General features: G+C 36.5%; 2 protein-coding genes across 2 annotated transcripts; both read left to right on the top strand.

Moving 5' to 3' along the window:
* The first annotated feature begins 442 nt into the window (after nt 1-442).
* On the top strand, nt 443-12,727 carry fap (fibroblast activation protein, alpha). Its single transcript, XM_066686641.1, has 25 exons — nt 443-670; nt 908-992; nt 3,028-3,117; nt 3,633-3,727; nt 3,810-3,884; nt 4,016-4,068; nt 4,673-4,745; nt 4,842-4,962; nt 5,293-5,447; nt 5,543-5,640; nt 6,005-6,173; nt 6,273-6,371; nt 7,307-7,377; nt 7,507-7,560; nt 8,361-8,488; nt 8,634-8,684; nt 8,794-8,895; nt 8,997-9,066; nt 10,174-10,368; nt 11,133-11,187; nt 11,284-11,383; nt 11,596-11,654; nt 11,757-11,829; nt 12,028-12,101; nt 12,227-12,727. The coding sequence occupies exons 1-25, from the start codon at nt 668-670 to the stop codon at nt 12,326-12,328; spliced, it is 2,250 nt and encodes a 749-aa protein (XP_066542738.1). The 5' UTR covers nt 443-667; the 3' UTR covers nt 12,329-12,727.
* A 4,678-nt stretch (nt 12,728-17,405) lies between these two features.
* gcgb (glucagon b) lies at nt 17,406-19,101 on the top strand. Its single transcript, XM_066641221.1, has 4 exons — nt 17,406-17,506; nt 17,626-17,721; nt 18,195-18,341; nt 18,846-19,101. Exons 2-4 carry the CDS (start codon nt 17,627-17,629, stop codon nt 18,964-18,966), a joined length of 363 nt encoding a protein of 120 aa, XP_066497318.1. The 5' UTR covers nt 17,406-17,506; nt 17,626; the 3' UTR covers nt 18,967-19,101.
* The last annotated feature ends 1,114 nt before the right edge of the window (nt 19,102-20,215 follow it).

Here is a 20,215-nt window from a genome sequence, read left to right as displayed (position 1 = left end):
AAGATGGCATCTTCAGTTGACCTGTTTCTTAACTAGTGTGGGTCCAGTGCAGCAGGCAGGTTTCACAAGAAACTTTCAAAGCACTGGGATATGATGGGGTTGAGTGCTACAGGGCGGAAAACATTCAGGGCAGAAGCAGTCGAATGTAAAATAAATTAGTTAAATAAATAATAATACCAATGAATAATCAAAAAGAAATAGTAAACAAATAATAATAAAAATAATTTGGTGGCTGTGTACAATTAATATGCAGATGTCATTGCCGTTTGGAAAATATATTTTTTTATTTTTATAGTAATTCAACTTATTTCCTTAGAGTTATTAAAATAATATTAGATAGTTATCTTAATGACCTACACAAATGAATGGGAGGTTTTCTTGCCTTTTTTCCTTTGTCGTCTTTTAACTTTGTGTCTTTCTGTTAACGACGGATGTTTCTTTTGGTTAGTCGCTCTGTGTGTGTGTGTGTGTGTGTGTGTGTGTGTGTGTGTGTGGCTCGTGCTGCTTAGCCACGCGGTCACATGCTGACTGAGACTGAGGACCTTCAGCACCCCTCGCGCTCCAATGTTCCCGCTCTTCGCGTGCAGCCGCTCCCAGCTCCTGAACAGCAGCTCCAGAGCCGCTCCTCAGAACTTTAAAACGACGTTAACACCGCTCCGGCGAGGATATGGTCAGTTCACATACCTTCTTCTTCTTCTTCTTCTTCTTCTCCGAGTCACTCTTGCTTTGGTTGGAAGTTCTACCTTGAGTTCAAGTTTTAACACTAGATTTACTCCAATTACTTATACACTTTTGTTTCTGGTTGTACATTTCTGTAATCATCTCATGAACTTCCGCCTCTCTCTCTCTCTCTCTCTCTCTCTCTCTCTCTCTCCGTGTGTGTGTGTGTGTGTTTGTATACCTTCAGGGCTGCAGTAAGGTGTGTGTAGCCGCTGTGGGAGCTGTAGTCGTCATCATGCTCATCGCGGTTCCAACTGCCATTTACGTTAACAGTGAGTACAGTTTAACCGAAGACCTCGCTGTGAGCTCCACACACTCAAGACTATTTCACTTAAATAACACTTACTGAGTTATTACCTGAAGTGATGTGGTGATTTTAATTAAAATTTCTCCACCGCTCATTGATTTGTTTCTCAAAATTACGCATTAAGAATATTATTCCAAATCCCTTCTACTAGTTTTATAACCCTTCCCCTTCATTTAGTATGTGAAGGTCTATGAATATTCAATTAGTCCCTGCCTCTGTCTGCACTTATCTACCTACTGTTCATCTTTAAAGTTAAACTTCTTAACGTTCAATGGAAGTGAAGGTAAAACGATATAATCCCAAGCTATTTTGGAGCATTTCTATTGGTCCGTTCATCATGAAACTTGTACACAAAGAGGGACAGCTGCTGTGTTCAAATGACGTAGTAAACTAATAAATAACAAAAATGGAGCTACGTATTTTTAATTGGACAGCGACGATATGATGCATAATTGTCCTAGCATACAGAAAACATGATATCAGCATTTTAAAAATGGTAAAAGCTTGATTTTCACTTGTGGGGGGGACTTTATCTAACTTGAAATAATAAAGCCCTGATGTTATAATTATGATAAGGCAACTTATCCTGTTGTACTATACTTTCTCATTATTATGAGAGGGTAAAACATTATGATGAGATACTAGTAGACAGTAAGCTATAATTATTATGATTTACATCATTTGTATTGCTTAATAAATTGCCATTTTTATTCAAAAAGAAAAACAGGTTTCCCAGTAGATATTAGCATTTAGAGCTAATGTGTAGCCACCACTGGCTAAATACATATCTGGAGTTTTGAAGTAAAAAGAAGCAGGAGAAGCAATGTTCAGTCACCAATGTTAAAATTCTAATGGTAGATTGAAGATTTGGATTTTTCTAGACATCTGTAAAATTCTAGAAGCAAATAAGACCAAATGGTGAAACCTTAAAAGGGCTTAAATGAGACTAGACAAAAATACATAAACATGCCTCAAAATCCACCTTGAATCCACCATGAATCCTCAAAATCCACCTTGAACTACTTCAAGAAACACAAGGCCCTCACATTCCCCTGACTGGCACATCACTGAAAACATGCTGTTCATGCAAAACAGCCCAAGAATATCATGAAGCGTAAAAAAGAAATAGTTAAATAATCAGCAAAATATGTCATTTGGCCAGTGTGCAGAAACCGTTGCATAAAAGCTAACAATGAAACATTATGTTAACACAAGTGCTGTTTTTCATTGTGCTTTCTTTGGCAAACATTTTGTTGAGGTTGCTAATTGTATGCATGTTCAACTAATTGAGAGACTGAAATCATAAATTCAAAGCACATTCTCTGGAAAAGCTATTACATTTTTACTATATGGTTTAATACACTAAGTATGCACAGAATACACATTTCTGAACGTTGTATGGTTTAGGTGCTCTATAGAACATATAATGTGACCTGTAAACATTTGCAGAAATTTAAATGTCATATTAATTGTCAAAAGGATGTCAACATATTTTCTTTGAGAATATCAACAAAACACATAATTTCACCAAAATTCCAAATTGTGCACACGATACCTGCGTAAAATTTAGCGGTCTTAAATATTGTGTGTTATGTTTGATTTTATTTAGCTGTTTACAAAAAAGTAGCAAACCACTTGAAACATTAGAATAGATTTTTAAAGTTTCTAACTGCTGTACTGTTTCTAATTGTGAAGTAATATTACAATCATTTACCGTTATTTCTATCAAAACCTACTGTTTATTTTTGTATTTCTGTGTTTTGCAGCCATGTTTTGTTGTTTCCTCACACTGACCTTATTTATTTGTAAACAGTGAAAGTACAGTGGAGGAGATAAATAACTGAGTAGGTAACTAATGAGTTTGATTGTGTCTTTTGTGCAAGAACTGTGCAAAGCAAACTTTCCAGTGAATATCATGTGTTGATGGATTGAAGTGGCGCCACCATGTGATGGTGATGTGCTATTTGTCTCCTCACTGTGGGATTTATTCTGTGTTTCAGGAAGCTCTGCTTCTAAGAGAACGTACACATTTGACGACTTTTACAATGACACTATTGGATATCAGACGTATAAACTGCAGTGGATTTCAGGTGAGATGCTTAAGTTTAACCTGTCATACATTTAAGAAAATACCTTCCTTATTTTCTCTGACAATCCCCAAAAATATACTGAAACCTATATTTATATTTATAGACGAATATCAGCATTACTGGACAAACTGGACACGTGCATTATATTGTATCCAATAACAAATTAACTGTAAAAACTCACACAATGCAGAAAAAAGACTGGTTAATACATATATTAAAAATAAAATCCCATGCTACAAAAATCTAAATCTGTTAAACAGGGCTAGTGATGCCCTTTTTGATAAAACACGTGACAGATCAGTGTATTGTGATATAGTATGACATAAATTAATTTACGATAACTGCTTTTAGGACTCCAGGATATATATATTCTACAAAGATACTGTCTCCTTTTGGGCCTTAGAGTTAGCTTGGTTTGTTCTAGATTTTAAACCGACTTTGCGGTGTTATACATTGGGCCCAACAGCAAAATATTAACATTTACTTTGATGTCAATATTTGTGATTTTGTTACAGACAAAGAGTACCTTCATAAAAGCAGAGATGGTAATGTGTATCTGCATAATGTGGAGACAGCGACAAGCTCATTATACCTGAGCAACTCAACATTTGTAAGACGCCTAACCTTAATATACATCATAATATACAAGTGTTGATCAAACTGTTTAATGGAGAGTGTGTTTACTTCTACAGTCTGAAGTGGATGCCACAAAATACATAGTGTCTGCAGATAGAAAATTCGTCTGTTTTGTGAGCAACTATACAAAGGTAGTCGATACAGACAAAATATAATCAATACTTCATACGTCTTAAAAACATGTACATTTTGCATGTCTGTTGTAATCAAAAGGTATTAATTAATTTACTCTTTTAATATCAAAATGTTATTGTCTTGGCAGCAATGGAGACACTCCTTCACTGCTTCATACTCCTTTTATAACATGGACACTAAGTAAGTAGAAGCAGTCATCCAATATTTATTAAAGGTATGTTGGTATATTAGTATATACAATTACTTATACTTAAAAAAACACTAATTATGTAAATCAGGAATCAGATTTATCCTTGTAAAATATGATTTATTTAAGATTTTTAGGTGTAGATGGTTGTATATAGCTGGAATACATCATAATATAGTCTAATATGTTTTGTCCCAAAAAACCTGGCCAATTAACATCAAAATTATAGATGGGTTTTCCCCACTTATTGGTTTTCTTTGTTCTGAGAGGCTGTATACTAATTTAAAACTAAAGAAGCCTGTTTCTGCAACTTGGAATAAAATATATATTATATACAAATTTTGTATGCAACAATAATGAAACTAATTCCCCGTTCCTTTCATAATTAACACTTACTTTCTCATGTTAATAAGAAGGTATACAATAAATAAAACCTATAATCTTATAATGTTTTCTTGAGAAGCTCAGAATGTAATGATTAATGTTTCTAGATGTTGACACTTGTATTTTTCCAAATGTCAGTGAATAGCCAATTCCTAACCATCTGTGTTGTCTTCTGTGTTGTCTTCTGTGTTGCTCTATGTGTCTGGTTTTCAGGGCTTTCATCAAACCTTTTCACATCCCTCAAGTTGTCCAGTTATTAATATTGGCACCTGTGGGAAACATGCTGGTGAGAAGGAATCTCGTCTGCAGTGATCATAGCCCATATCTCCAGCCTTTTACTGAGTGTTAACAGTGCCGTGGCTAATCCTTGTTCTTTCTACAGGCCTTTGTGTGGGATTATAACATTTACCTCAAACTAAATGTCACTGCTGAGCCCATACAAGTCACCCAGGATGGAAAGGCTAACCAGATTCTCAATGGAGTTCCAGACTGGGCATATGAAGGTAATATATCTGACAGATTTAGTATGTTCATTCATTTCTTTGGTCATTCGTTCAAGCATTTTCAAGCATTCATTTATTTATTTAATATAGCAGTTGTCAAAATGTTTTTTTAGCCTACAGTAAAGGCCAATATATTCTTTTGGATTAAATCTACACTCTATACAAGGTTTAGGCATTCTACCCCCAACCCACATCCTACGTGATAATGTATTTGCCCATGGATAAATTACGGAGAAAACGGGGGTACAAAGTTTCAAATAACGCTCTTTCTGTTATTTTCAGATCGTATTTGCTCTATTGTATGTAATAACAACTGTTTTTATTCTCTAGAGGAGGTGTTTGTGTCAAATGAGGGGATGTGGTGGTCTCCCACTGCACTGCGCCTGGCTTATGTGCAGATTAATGACACAGATGTGCATGCCATTGAGTACTCTATGTATGGGAATGGACAGTACCCCAGCACTGTGACAGTGCCTTACCCCAAGGTATGGAATTTCTGTTTGCCTCTGCACTGTGAAACACATTGCCTCTTACATACACATTACAATTTGGTATGCTTTTTTTTTTTTAATAAAACAAGGCTGGCTCCAGTATTCCAAAAGCAAGGCTGTTTGTTATTGATGTTGCAAATCCATCCATTCGCTCGGAGGTAGTTGTGCCAATAAGCGTTGGAGCAAGGTATGGCACACTTTTATTTATTAGAAAGATGTTGCAGATAATATGATGCAACCAATAAGTGTATTTAATCAGTGAATCAAATATGACTATTGTTAGACCAATATGGTCAATAAATGTAGAGCATTGGTAACCTGTTGTTATTGTTTTTACATTGATTTTTTTAATTAAAAATAAATACAAATGAATCAAAATAAATACAGGTACTGCACTCCTACCCATTTGTAGTGGACAAAAACTTGTGCGAAAGTTGGAGCACATTTGATTGTAATAGACTAACTAAACTAAATAAATATATATTTTTAAAGCACACGATTAAATGTGTTTCCTTTGAAAATTATATAATAGTTTTTTTGTTTTTACTCAGTGATCACTATCTGAGCTCTGTAACATGGGTGACTGATGAACGCATCGCTGTTCAGTGGCTGACAAGAAGACAGGATCGGGTTCTTCTGCAGCTTTATGACTATGATGGCAACAGCTGGAAGGAAAACATGAATTTTGAACAAATTAGTAAAACCGGCTGGATCGGTCGGGTAAATTAATTACATTTAACACTACAGGAAACTCTAATTTGCAACTGTGGTAACGGCACTGGACTCAACATCTCCTGTATCTCTCTGCCTGTTTGTCAGTACAATCCATTGCCTCCTTACTTCACCTCAGACAAGAGTAGCTTCTACAAAGTGATGAGTGACGCTGACGGTTACAAACATCTCCACTTTGTGAAAGGTGTAAGTTGTCACATATGTTTTATTCAGTCATACATATTTCAGGCCAAGTCAAATTTTATTTGTCATATGTGTAACACGACTAAGACACTGATGTTGAAGTGCTTGTAGTGAGGTTCAGGTTATTACTCTCTACAGCTGAGATGCTATTATTATGAAGAGTATTACATGTGTAAAATATACTAATAATACCAGTGTCTTCATAATAAATGTGTTTAGATCTGTAGCTAATGTTATTGTTGACGAGTCATGAGAGAAGTCTAGAATCAATGTTTTGTTATGTGCATAAATCCACATCGTCTATAGAAAACACACTTCTACACATTTAACGATTAGTGTTGGTTTGCTCAATTAAACATCTTTGTTTTTTCGTTATTAAACTCAGAAAAAATGAAATTTGTTCAGTAAAGAAAAAGGATTTACATTTATGTCTGTTCCCTGTAATAAGATGTGTAATATTCCCATGGATATAGAGATTTATTTTTCAAATGACTGTCTATTTATAGATAAAATCAAATTTTTTCTCAGACATTAAAATCACAATTTGTAAACTGCAAGCAGACACAGTTCCCAGAAGGTCTCTAATTGGGATGCATATAGCTATTATATGTGCCCAAGAGAGTGGCTAATCTTGTTAAAAAGTTACTTTGTGAACAAGGGAATATATTTTTTAAATAAGCAAACTTTTCTTGGAATATAAGAAGAAGCGTACAGTATGGTATGAACTGAAAATGCAAACCTACATACTCATTAAGGAATGTTATCACCCAGAGCATTCTGTAACACTTTACATCACACAAAGCCAGAGGTCACTGTGTCCAATTAAGAACGGGGACTGTACCTTTTTCTGAGACCTCAGAATGAAATTCTACAGCATGGGGCAGAAGAAAGTTCTAGATAACAAAGTGCTAATGCTTGTATGTGTCCATGTTCTGCAGGGGAAAGCAGTGCCAATAACTTCAGGCAAATGGGAAGTAATCTACATTTCCAAATTAACTCAAGATGCCATGTAAGTGAAACTAAATTACACAAAAATCCTTTCAGTTGATTCAATCAGAGCAGACTCATCTTTCCATCTCATTGTCGTTTAATTCTCATCCTCCACTGATTGATTTTTTTTTTATCAATCTTTCTCTAGATATTATGTGAGTAATGAGCATATGGGAAGACCAGGCCAAAGAAACCTTTACAAGTGAGTGTCCACTAGCCTTGTGCACTTTTTTCCATAGCAAAAATAACCAAAGAAATGCAGTATTTTGAATTGCTTGATTTTGCAGTAAGCGTTTGTTGAACATTATGAATATACATTATATGTTCAATATATCTTCTGAAATAAAGGATATTAATTGGGAGTTTGTGGAACGTAGCATCTACCAGCTTTACATTAGATGTATTGTGTATATATACATTACTGTAAATATTTTATTGTTTTCAGCCGCAAGTGCCACTCATACCTTGTCTGAGAAGTCTAATGCTCGGACGTTTACCTTCTGCTAGTTAGAGGGCATTTGTTATTGGGAATGGTGAATTTATGCTCTCCTGGTTTCTGAGCGTCCTCTTATATTGGTTATGCATGCTAACCTGTGTCAGTACTGGTTAGCATCTTAAAGTACATTGAGTTCACCAATTCTGAATATTTTTGATAAAATTTGTTTCTTGCTATTAACTACAGTTACAGTTCTTTTTACTTTACATTGATGTGTTTTCAGTTTGGAGTATTATGGCGTGCACTTGGCAATATTTTAAGATGCTTTTTTACCTCTATAAAAAAGGCAATAGACACAACAGTAAATATTCTTTCTCCAGATGGAAAGATTTGCATCATTCAACAAGCTCTGTGCTTATTTTTTTATCAGTGATGTGTAAACACATGCTTTGTTATCCTGGGCAATAACTGTGACTTCTAATAATTAATCACTCGGCAGTTATATTGTTGTCATCACCATGTGATATATGCACAGACTGACGCATTTCTTTTTGGGGTGATATTAGGATACCCTTCAGCAGCACTGGTCACTCTGCTCGTGAATGCCTCACTTGCTCACTCTACAAAGACAGGTGTCAGTTCAATTCAGCATACCTCAGCCAAAACGCTTCCTACTTCCGCATGGACTGCTACGGTGAGTAAACCCGTCCTTCTGCTCTCCACCTGCCACTGTATCAAAATAACCTGGGTAAAAGAGAATGTTTGCCAGAACACTGATCACTCAGTTAAACCACCACAGCCCCTCAGATTATATATCTTTATGCATATTTTACCTGTAGGACCAGGATTACCATTGTTTACGCTAATGGATAATCGGAGAACTCCTAAAGGTTTGTTTGTTTGATTATTTGAATTCACGTTTCGGGAAAGACTTAGACACTGTTAATTAACAGTTTCAAAATTATGATTAATTTTCTGTAAACATCTGATTTGTTTTAGAAATTCAGGTGCTTGAAGACAACAAGAAACTGGAAGAAATTATAGCCACAGAGTTATTAATGCCAACTATAAAGCGTGCTACACTAAATATAGCAGGATTTGGTAAGAGCAGCACATTTGATTCACAGAAAACTTTTAAGAAGTATCAACTGATTTACAACAATAAAATTATTTATTTTTAATTATTTAAAATTTTTGAACAGATTTCTGGTACCAGATGATGTTTCCTCCCAATTTTGATGCATCCAAGAAATATCCTCTCCTGATCCAAGTGTAAGGTCTTTCATCACATTTTTCATTTTCTTGCCATATTGCCATGCCGTGTCATCACTTGGCATAGGTTGTTAGCATCAAACGTAACATTTAAAGCCAACCAAGATTCATCAGAAGTCTTTACTAAAGAAAAGTTCATAGGTGTGGTAGAGCTGGCTGGACTAGTCACATGAGTGTTTGACTGAAAGGCTGCAGCTGTGATGTCAGGCAGCATGGAACATCATCTCACCCCTCCATCTGCTAAATGAAGAATCTGCACTCACTCATATTCAGTCCTCAGGAATAAACCATTTATTTATTTAATTGCAGGCAAAACAAAGAATATTTTGAAGAATAATACCAATGCAAGATCTGAAAAAAAAAATCAATGTGTTTTTGTCCATCCTTCCACTGTTACAACACTGTGGGTCAGAAAGGCAGACGTGGCATAAGTAAAACCTAAAAGTAAACATCCTCTCCAGCATTTCTTCTCAGACCAGCCTTAGATGTGTAAGGTCAGTTGAAACAAATCTCAGAGAAGCATTTTTACATTATGGGCCTGGATTTGCCACCCCCTGCCAAAAGGATGTGTAACTAGCTTTCAAGAAAGTATTACTGTCATAAAATATATAATAGAATTTGCTAGTGTTCTTGTAACCACCCCAGAGCCCAGACCTCAGCGTAACTGATTGTTTTGGGGATATTTTTAATCATGAAATGCAAAAAGTGCAACCCACTTCTAAAACTAAACTGCTAGAGGTGTGGCAAAATATCTGTGTGTATTTCTTTGAAATGTAAAAATCAAGTCTCCTCAAAAGAATAAAATCTTTAATAAAGCATAGGGTCAAAATATTTAAAAATTAATAACTAATGTCCATTTGTTCTGGAACTTACATAAACAATGTGCAGTTGTTTACTTTTACAATAAATTGTGACAAAAAATCCTGCTGCTTTCAGTACATTTGTATTGAACATGTAGCCAAAGCCTCAATGCATGAATAGCTAGTTTGTGATGTGAAAATAATTGCTTTATGTATGATTCTATATCTAAAACATGCTCTCAGTTTCTAAAAATATCTTCACAAAGCCTTCTGGAACACGGGTCAAATGAATGTTATTGTGTTAAAGGTACGCAGGTCCATCGAGTCAGTATGTGGATTATAAGTTCCAGCTGGAGTGGGCCACTTACCTTTGCAGCACAGAGAATGTGGTCATCGCTAGCTTCGATGGAAGGGGAAGTGGTTTCCAAGGTGATAAAATAATGCACGCCATCTACGAGAGACTAGGCACATATGAGGTGGAAGATCAGCTCTCAGCAGTAAGGTGAGCTGAAGAGAATGATGTGTACGCGCTAAACTTGAAACCTGTGTGTTTGACTGTAGCAGGTGCTCAGGCAGGAGAGTCCACCTTCCATAACACGTATACAAGAGTCGTTACTGCGGAAAAGTTCTGATGTGACAGATGCATTATACAGTAATGGGGATTTTAAGAATAGATTGTGCCTGACTGGACATCCCCCTTGAAGTCAGTACAGGTGAAACTTGAAAGGTGAAATTACATTAACTATTTTCTGATTAGTGCATTCAGCTAATTTGAGCCCAGCTACTGAAGCAAATGCACATGAGCTTCATACGGTACCTTTGGGATGAGTTGGAGTGGTGCATGTGATCCAGAACTAATCATCCAACATTAGTACCTGTAATGTTCTGGTATCTGAATGCAATCAAATTCTCACAACTATTTTCTAACACTCAGTGTAATGCAACACCTGTTAATATTGTTATTAAAAGAACAAAACACTGGATGAGTAGGTGTCTCTATGCATTTGGACAGATGGAGTAAATTTCTCCATATGCCATATTCTTATTTGTTGATTCTTATTAAAGATTTTCACAGAAATGGATCTTGGGCTCTTTTCACTAGAGATTAATGAGTTGTACATGCATTAATTTTTCACGTCATTCGTATCAGGGTCAATGTACTAATGAGATGTATGTGATTTATTTTTCACATTTTACTTTTCCAACTTTCTATTTTTACTTTTGTAGTCCAGCTTAGTAAATGTCTTCTTGTGTTTTTTCCTTTAGAAAATTCATTGAAATGGGCTTCATAGACAAAGACAGAATTGGAATGTGGGGATGGGTAAGTCGTCCAGTGAAAAAGAACAATACATTCTCTCTTAATTTATGTTGAAAAACATGTCATTATAATTAACCTTGGTTTTTGGTTTCACCTCAGTCATATGGTGGTTACGTGACGTCAATGGCTCTGGGATCAGGAAGTGGACTGCTTAAATGTGGTATTGCTGTGGCTCCTGTTTCCAAGTGGGAATATTATGGTATGTTTAAACAGATTTTATTAGCAACAAAAATGGGAGGTTTTTGTCTGACAACAAAATTTCTATAAGCGACAGTGAAAGGAGGAATCTATCACAATAGCCATTAAAAATAGCATTGACTCGAATGAATGTTGCTAGCACAAATTTGTTTATCAGATGAATGAACAGGTTAGGGACAGTTTGGTAAAGTCTTGAAAGATGTTTCATTTCAGATGCTGTGTACACTGAGAGGTACATGCACCGCCCAGAGGAGAATACTGACGGCTACAATGTAAGTGCTACCTGTCGTGAAAGTGAAAAAAAAAATACCTGTATCAATGAGACATACCAGTAACAATAATATACTTCTTTTTCTATTTTAAATTTCTTGCAGAATTCCACTGTAACAGGCAGAGCCAAGAATTTTAAATCAGTGCAGTACTTGCTGGTGCATGGCACTGCAGATGGTATGACTCTGTTTTCCCCAGAATAAAAATACATTTCAGTATTTCATTAGCTGGCATAATAACATCATGGTCTGTAGAATCTTTTAAATCATTGCTGTACGAAATAATCATTCATTTTGCAAATTAATTTTGATCCAATTCTCCTGGTTGGATTTTTGTTAATTTTGTTTATAATTAGTTTTGTTTTCTGGCTTTTAGATAATGTCCATTTCCAGCAAGCTGCACAGATCTCTAAAGCGCTGGTGGAGCAGCAGGTGGACTTTGAGGCAATGGTGAGTTTTAGCAGGGTGTGTGTATAGGTAACAGAAGAAATAATGGTGAAAAGCTAGAGCTGTAATTAAATTTAAATTGGTTTTCTATGTACACTTAAACCTGTTTTTGTTTTGTGTCTTGTCAGTGGTACACAGACAAAGACCACAGTCTGTCCGGCAAGGCCCGCTACCACCTCTACGCACACCTGAATCACTTTCTTCAGAAGTGCTTTTCTGAAAAGAAATAGATTGTAGTAAACAAACAATGTATATACCATCTGTGAAAATGTTAAAAATGTACAATTGGAGATGTGCCAGGCAGATTATTTTTATTTTTTCTTGCTGACCATTCTTTTTCTCCTATTGCTATGAGTTGATGAAACAAAATGTTCACCATTGTATGTTTGTTTTTAATATTTTAAATGTTATCACTATTCATTAGATGTAACATTATCTGTGATGTCTGGTTCTTTCAGGATGTTTTTTATTTTAAATACTGAATTCAGTGTTTAAACTCCAGTATGATCAGCGTATGTGTTTTGATGATTGAGCTACTTTTTAGGAAATGCTTCTGATACATTTGTGGTATTAGAATGCAAAATGTAACTTCAAATTGTGTTTTATGCTAATTATCAAAATAAATAATGAGCCAGAACATTGCAGTTTGTTTTTGAGATTTTATGAGAAACTGTAAAAGACTGTTACTTGAAGGCAGAGATGCATCCCACAGCTCATGAACTGCAAACAACTTAGGGAAATCCCACTTTCTGAAATACCAGATATTCCTAGCAAAGTAGAATCTGAATTATACAGCAAAGCTAGATTATCAATATCCTGGCTCCACAAACCTGTCCGAATATATTGTGTTTTGATTGATTGTTTGATTGATTTGATTGGTTGACTCAGTCATTGTGAATGATTGAGTCTCTATTTAATATTTACTTTGGCCAAAACTGAACCACTCAGTAGCTATTAAATCTTCTTATCTTATTCATTTTAATGTAAAATAGTTACAAAAGTAACACTTTATAATACAGCCTGTGTTTTAGTGCACTTTCCCCATATTTACAGTGTATTTTCTTCGTAAAATACATGTTTTAATGTGTATTTCCTGGTTCTTTCAGTGTAACTTCTCCAAAAATATCAGTGCATATTACTGTGTGGTTCCTAATACTATAATTGACATATAGTGAGCAACAAGATTAAATTTGATCTCCCAAAAGTTCAAATTAAGTTGTAACTTCAGTATCCATATGTATGTGTGTGTGTGTCTATGACAGAAAGATAGATAGATCAAATGATACACTCCAAGTCTCCGATTGTTACTCTCTTTTTTGCCCACTGTACATAAATACAAGTAGGACCCACTTAAAAATACATACTGATACTTATGGAAAAGTTACACTGTAAGTACTGTGAAAATAAATTATAAAACATGGCATGTTACACTATACGTACAGGGAAAATATATTGTACGTTTGGGGAAGTATACTCTAAAACACAGGCTGTACTATAAAGTGTTACTTCTGTTTAAACTTAAACTAATATTGTCATAATTTGATTGACCTTAGTGTGGCCACATTCTGATGTTGGATGATTAATTCAGGAAAATAAATTTCACTGTAAATTACAGATGGTGATGCATCACTTCAATGAACACATTTCCACTCCTTAAAGCTTTGGGGGTATAATCCTCTAGTACAGGGGTCACAAATAGGTGGACCACGGTCCGGGTCTGGACCCAGAAGCTGTGCTATCAGGACCTGGATCTGTAACTAATACAATATTAAGAGCTGTTTAATTTTGAACAGTGTTTTTTAAGGGGTGTGACTTTTCTAGTCATTATGGTTCAGGTTTAGCGGTCCAGGAAACACACAGACTTATCGCATGCATTTTGTATATCACACATGAGGCTACTCAACCAATCAGATCTGTGCATTATGATGAGTGCTAGGACTCATTAATGACACAAACAGGACAGAGCTCCAGAATATGGAGGACCAAACCTGCCAAAATTAAATATAAATAAGTCAATATAAGCAAAAACAAATAAATAAATCCGGGGTGGGGGTATACTATGATTTAAAATTTGTATACTTACGCATATTTTTTATTTTGTGCATTTATTTATTAATTAATATTTATACTATATATATATATAATTTATTTTTGTACTTCATCCTCAATATATAGTAATGAAGGGGGCATGTTTTTCACGTTCAGACTTAGCTATCAATTCTAGAACAAAGGAATGTCCGCCTCAGTGAAATGAAGCAATGTATGTATTCACTTCTTAAGTGTGATGCCAAGCCATTTCATAGGTCCAATCTCAACTTCATCCCGTGTCATACATTCATAGACGTGTTTACTGTGTGAATAAAGCTGAATGCTTTAATCAGTTATGTGATCTCAGTTCATGAGTTCAGAAAAAAAGGAATAAATTAAATGTAAAAGGAAGCACACGTGTCTTTGGCAGCACTTGTGTGTGAGCTGCTGTGCGGACTTACTGTGCTGCTCCGTCTCTGGGAGCAGAGGGTCCGTGCTGTGGGAGAGCAGTGTTTCCTACAGCTCCATTTCTGGGAGCAGAGCAACCACAGGGAGATAGCTGTCTCTCCAGCACAGGGTCAGTCCCTGTGTTCCATCGAGTTGTGCAATGGGTATATAAAGGCCTCCATTACTGACCACCAAAGACTACTGATGCAGCAGTACAACTACTATGGCATCGGGCATCGATTAACCAGTAAGAATGTTTAAACTCTGTCACATCATTGATGGGGCGGCACAGTGGTGCAGCAGGTAGTGTCGCAGTCACACGGCTCCAGGGACCTGTCCCGCTCCGGGTGACTGTCTGAAAAGTTATAGAAATAAAAAATATTAATACATAAAAATGAAAAAAGAATCAAAATAAATGACAAAAATATATAAAAAACATAAATTATTCAGGAGAGTTAGTAAACCAAATAAACATGCAGGTAAAAACACATTTTAATTTACATAAGGTTTTATTTATTGGTTTCTTCATGTAAACATTGTAAAAATTGTATTTTTATATTTATTATCATTATTATTACCGTGCCCCTGAACTGGATTAGCGAACTGGAATAATGAATGAATTAATCATTATTATTGAGAAATTTTATTTTATACAGTATTTTATGCATTAATTAATTTATTTGTAATATTGGCAGGTTTGGGGTGGCACGGTGGCGCAGCAGGTAGTGTCGCAGTCACACAGCTCCAGGGGCCTGGAGGTTGTGGGTTCGATTCCCGCTCCGGGTGTTGGTGTGTTCTCCCCGTGTCCGCGTGGGTTTCCTCCGGGTGCTCCGGTTTCCTCCCACAGTCCAAAAACACACGTTGCAGGTGGATTGGCGACTTGAAAGTGTCCGTAGGTGTGAGTGAATGTGTGTGTGGCTGTGTTGCCCTGTGAAGGACTGGCGTCCCCTCCAGGGTGTATTCCCGCCTTGCGCCCGATGATTCCAGGTAGGCTCTGGACCCCCCGCAACCCTAAAATTGGATAAGCGGTTACAGATAATGGATGGATGGATATTGGCAGGTTTGGTCCCCCATACCAGACACCACTCTCCTGAGGCCAATAAAAATAGCCCAAGGGATAGGATAAAACTCTTTTTGGGACACTTTCGGGAAGAAAGTTGTGTGACGTAAAACCAGAAACTTTAAAAAATAAGGGAGCAGTAGAAAGATTCTCATAACGCTGAACATGGATTCTATTTTCGGATAAAGTTCCATAAAGAGCCAATCAGCTTGCTGTTAAAGGATAAAATCCTGCCCTCCAACAATATGAGCCAATCAGATTGCTGGTTATGGAAAAGCAGTAAAGTCAACTGCAACAACACAAGTTATTAGGCACTTTATTTACATATGCATTTTTACTTTCAAAATCGTTGTTTTATTTGTAAATCTTATTTGAAATGAGAAAATGAACATTTATTTAGATTATTAGTTGCTTACAATTATTTATAAATATTGCTGAAATAGAAATGCAATTGAAAGTGTAGTTTGATTTGAAATTAAGTTGTTAACTACATAAAATGTTGCAATAACAGCAAGGCTACTTCAGTATGCAGGATATGGCACTGATCATAAAGCAAGTTATACATTATGTGGACCTTTGTTTGAGAAAATTTTCTCTAACTGCACCTTAATAGATTTTAAATAATTACCCCTGCTCAAGTGGATGGTTGGCACCGGACATGGTGAACCTGAATGAATAAAAAGATGTATCCTCAATGAAGGATCCTGATTTTAGCCCCCCCTTTTTTATTTATTTATTTTTTTTTTAAACAGCTCCATCCATCCATCCATCCATTATCTGTAACCGCTTATCCAATTTAGGGTCGCGGGGGGTCCAGAGCCTACCTGGAATCATCGGGCGCAAGGCGGGAATACACCCTGGAGGGGACGCCAGTCCTTCACAGGGCAACACAGACACACACACATTCACACCTACGGAAACTTTCGAGTCGCCAATCCACCTGCAACGTGTGTTTTTGGACTGTGGGAGGAAACCGGAGCACCCGGAGGAAACCCACGCGGACATGGGGAGAACACACCAACTCCTCACAGACAGTCACCCGGAGCTGGAATCGAACCCACAACCTCCAGGCCCCTGGAGCTGTGTGACTGCGACACTACCTGCTGCGCCACCGTGCCGCCCAGCTCCATCCACATATGTATTATTTATTTATATATATATACATACACACACACACGTTTTTCTCAAAATGCATCCAGTGTAAGCATAGGACTGCCAGTATAATGAGACACTCTAAAGAAATTATATTTGGGCCTAATTTAGTTCTAAACTCAGGATAAGTATTTCTTATTCATCCCAATTTGTTCATTCATTCATTCATTCATCCATCCATTCATTGTCTGTAACCGCTTATCCAGTTCAGGGTCGCAGTCAACCCAATTCAGTAACAATCAAATGCTCTTTAATACTGAGCTAAAATCTAGTAAAATCTTAAATAGATATTTAATTCTTCCAGTCTTTTAGCATCAGTGACATCAGTGGATGTCATTTAGATGGAAACTGAAATGAATCACTGTATTTGACAGGATGGCAACATGTTTGGGCTCCTCTCTCTAGTGAGTGTTTTAACTCGTCAGGACGTTGCAACATCTCCCCTTTTTTAAACAAAGTCACACTGCAAATATGTCCAGTGCAATGAAACATAGTCTTGACTAATGGATTGAGAGTAACAAGTGTGTGTGTGTGTGTGTGTGTCACCTGTTCCTTCTGTTTGACTGAGTGCCTGTATATAAGGCTGCCTGTAGCCCGTAGCAGCCACGGACCAAAAATCACACAACTGGGAGTCTGATCACAAACCAGTTGACGCCAGCACACTCTCACATTTCCTCTGCGTTCCTCTTTTCAGAAAGATCAGTCTCCAGTCCATCTACAGGTGAGAACAGCTTCAATATTCATCAAACAGATTTGCATCATTCTGTTTTAGGGCATTTATTGAGGTATTGACATTACAACCTCTATTGGGTACATTTATGTATATTTTTCCGATCTCAGAATGAAGGGCATTTACAGTTTGACTGGACTCCTCCTCCTCATCGTTGTGCAGAGCAGCTGGCAGATTCCCACTCAAGACACAGAGGAGAACTCCAGGTAAAACACTGACTAGTTTCTTATTCTTTACAATGCTGCTTCTTGCCTGCACTGGGACAAAATCTCTACAAAACTGGGAACTTTACAGAACCCTTCATGGCTTTGTGTTAATGGCACGAACTGACTGTATTAATGGAGTAAGATTTATCTTTTCATGTGATTTTAGACCATTTCTACAGGTTTGTTCATCATGGATAGATAGAAGAGCAATTTTATCATGTTCCTTATCTTTAAAAAATTTAATTATCTTTGAAGAAGCTGAGGACTTTGAATGAGGATTTTATTTTTGGATATTTTTTATCACTCAAATGAAATCTATGTTATTATCTGTTGTCTCTCTATGTCTCTCTAATGTGCACGTTATTTACTTTTAACAGATATTTACTTTTTAATTGCACTTTTAATTGCACTGGGCTTTAAAATTTATTTTAAAATTTAATTTAAAATCTATTAATTAATGTTCATCCTTTCAGTGTGATCTTAGAGGACTCACTATTCAATGATCCAGTAAATATGAAGAGGCACTCAGAAGGAACATTCTCAAATGATTACAGCAAATACCTGGAAACAAGACGAGCCCAGGACTTTGTACAGTGGCTGATGAACTCGAAGAGGAGTGGGTATGTCTACTACAGCCTTTCATGCTTCCGAAGGAAAAGTACAATAGTTAATTAATCTTTACCTATTAATATTTCTGAGGAAATACAAACTGTTCAGAGCAACCCAAGATCTGTTTATTTTATTCTGTTTGTGTATATGACCAGTGTTTTCATTTTAAAATGACGGTATGGATATTTACAGGGCTTTTAAAGAAAATATTACTTTTATACTATTACCATTTCTACATTTATGAGTGGGGAAACACTGCAGGATGAGGTTTCAAGATTGTGTCTTTTGATTATGATTATAAATCCTTGAGAATATTTATATAATAATAGTAGCAACACTAAACGGTTACAGATAATGATTGAATGAATGAATGAATGAATGAACAACACTTGATGAATATTCTGAGCTTCAGCTTTATTTTATTCTAATATGTTTTTATTTTGTGTATTTGAACTTAAAAAGTAATCTTTTTGAATCTTCATGCTATAAATGTATTAATATCTTGCTTGTATTAGTGCCCAAACAAGACGACACGCAGACGGCACCTACACCAGCGATGTGAGCTCCTACCTTCAGGACCAGGCAGCTAAAGAGTTCGTGTCCTGGCTGAAAACTGGGAGAGGAAAAAGAGAGTAAGAAGTTACAAAAAAAATAAAAATAAATAAAAGAAACACTTCATAAATTTGACCCTGAAAATGCAAAGAGAGAAAGAGACAGTGAGACACTGTTTGTCCTTCCAGACCGTTCTACTGCATTACTTCATGTTTTATAAAGAGTTGTTGTTATTTCCTTAAAATGAGCAAATAAACTTTTGCTAAATCTAAGGACTGTGGCTGAAAACGTCTGTGTGTTTTCTGGCAATGAATTTTTACCCAAAAATAATTCACGGTGTCTTTTTTTTCTACAGAATGATTCATCAACAGATGCATCATTAATTTGCCATGTTAATGATTTAGATATAAAATCAATAAACATAAACAACGGCATCGTCACCATTGCAACCAATTACGAGGAAAGTTTGTGATGTGTGCACAAAGTTCAGGGGCTGGGGTGGACACTACCTGGAATTACAGGGTGCAAGGCAGGCACACACCCTGGTGGGGGGTGGGCACCAAATATACAAGGGTATCTCTGCAGGCCAGAGGCAGCTCCAAGTGGGAGATACAGCTCCAAGTGTAAGGTACAACCTAACACTAAACCTATTACTAACACTAACTCTAATCTCCCTCATGCTGGTCTCCGGCCTGCAGAGATATGTACTTGGAAAAATGCACACTTTTCCACAGCCAGTCCGCCTAGCAACATGTGTTTTTGGAATGTAGGGGGAAATCACCACAGATACAGACAGAACACACCAAAATATTCACAGTGACCCGAAGCAAGGAAATAAACCCACAATCAAAGAACTACCATCTGTACCACCATGATGCTCTGTTCACCAAACAGTCAGGGAGAAAACTGCTACATGTCATTAGTCTTTAAATATTGACTTAGATACTAGTGGACTAAGCTTCATTCATTGTTTATGAATGAACTGTTTATTAAGCCCTATTAAGAGGAGATTCGTTTTCCTGTGGACGTGGGGTACAGTATTACCACAGTGTCCCATCTGAATATACCATTTCAGCTCTTTTTTTGGAGTGCGTTCTCCTGTTTCAGGAAAGATGCCTGAGCCTGTTACCTATGTTATAACTCAGTGCAGCACAAAAAACCCAGTTTATATGAATCCAGTCCAAACAGACGTGTCATATCCTGAGGAAAAGAGTTTGTAGCTAGTTTTTTAGCTAGCGCTGAATGACGCACCACATTTAAATCCACAAACAATTAAAGAATCACTCAGTTGAGAGACATTTCTGGTAGCTGTAGGTAGGTTTTGTGCATAATA

This window comes from Hoplias malabaricus, chromosome 12 (assembly GCF_029633855.1).
Source record: "Hoplias malabaricus isolate fHopMal1 chromosome 12, fHopMal1.hap1, whole genome shotgun sequence".
NCBI classification, from domain to species: domain Eukaryota; kingdom Metazoa; phylum Chordata; class Actinopteri; order Characiformes; family Erythrinidae; genus Hoplias; species Hoplias malabaricus.
The sequence above is the reverse complement of the archived record's forward strand: the minus strand, read 5'-3'. Positions and strand labels throughout refer to the sequence as shown.

Bases quoted from the DNA above. Each gene is read 5' to 3' on its own strand.
- fap (XM_066686641.1), top strand. The intron at 5,641-6,004 runs GTATGGCACACT...GTTTTTACTCAG, and splicing joins CCAATAAGCGTTGGAGCAAG to TGATCACTATCTGAGCTCTG. The intron at 11,384-11,595 runs GTATGTTTAAAC...GTTTCATTTCAG, and splicing joins TTCCAAGTGGGAATATTATG to ATGCTGTGTACACTGAGAGG.
- gcgb (XM_066641221.1), top strand. From the start codon at position 17,627: ATGAAGGGCATTTACAGTTTGACTGGACTCCTCCTCCTCATCGTTGTG. The intron at 17,722-18,194 runs GTAAAACACTGA...TCATCCTTTCAG, and splicing joins GACACAGAGGAGAACTCCAG to TGTGATCTTAGAGGACTCAC. The intron at 18,342-18,845 runs GTATGTCTACTA...TGCTTGTATTAG, and splicing joins ATGAACTCGAAGAGGAGTGG to TGCCCAAACAAGACGACACG.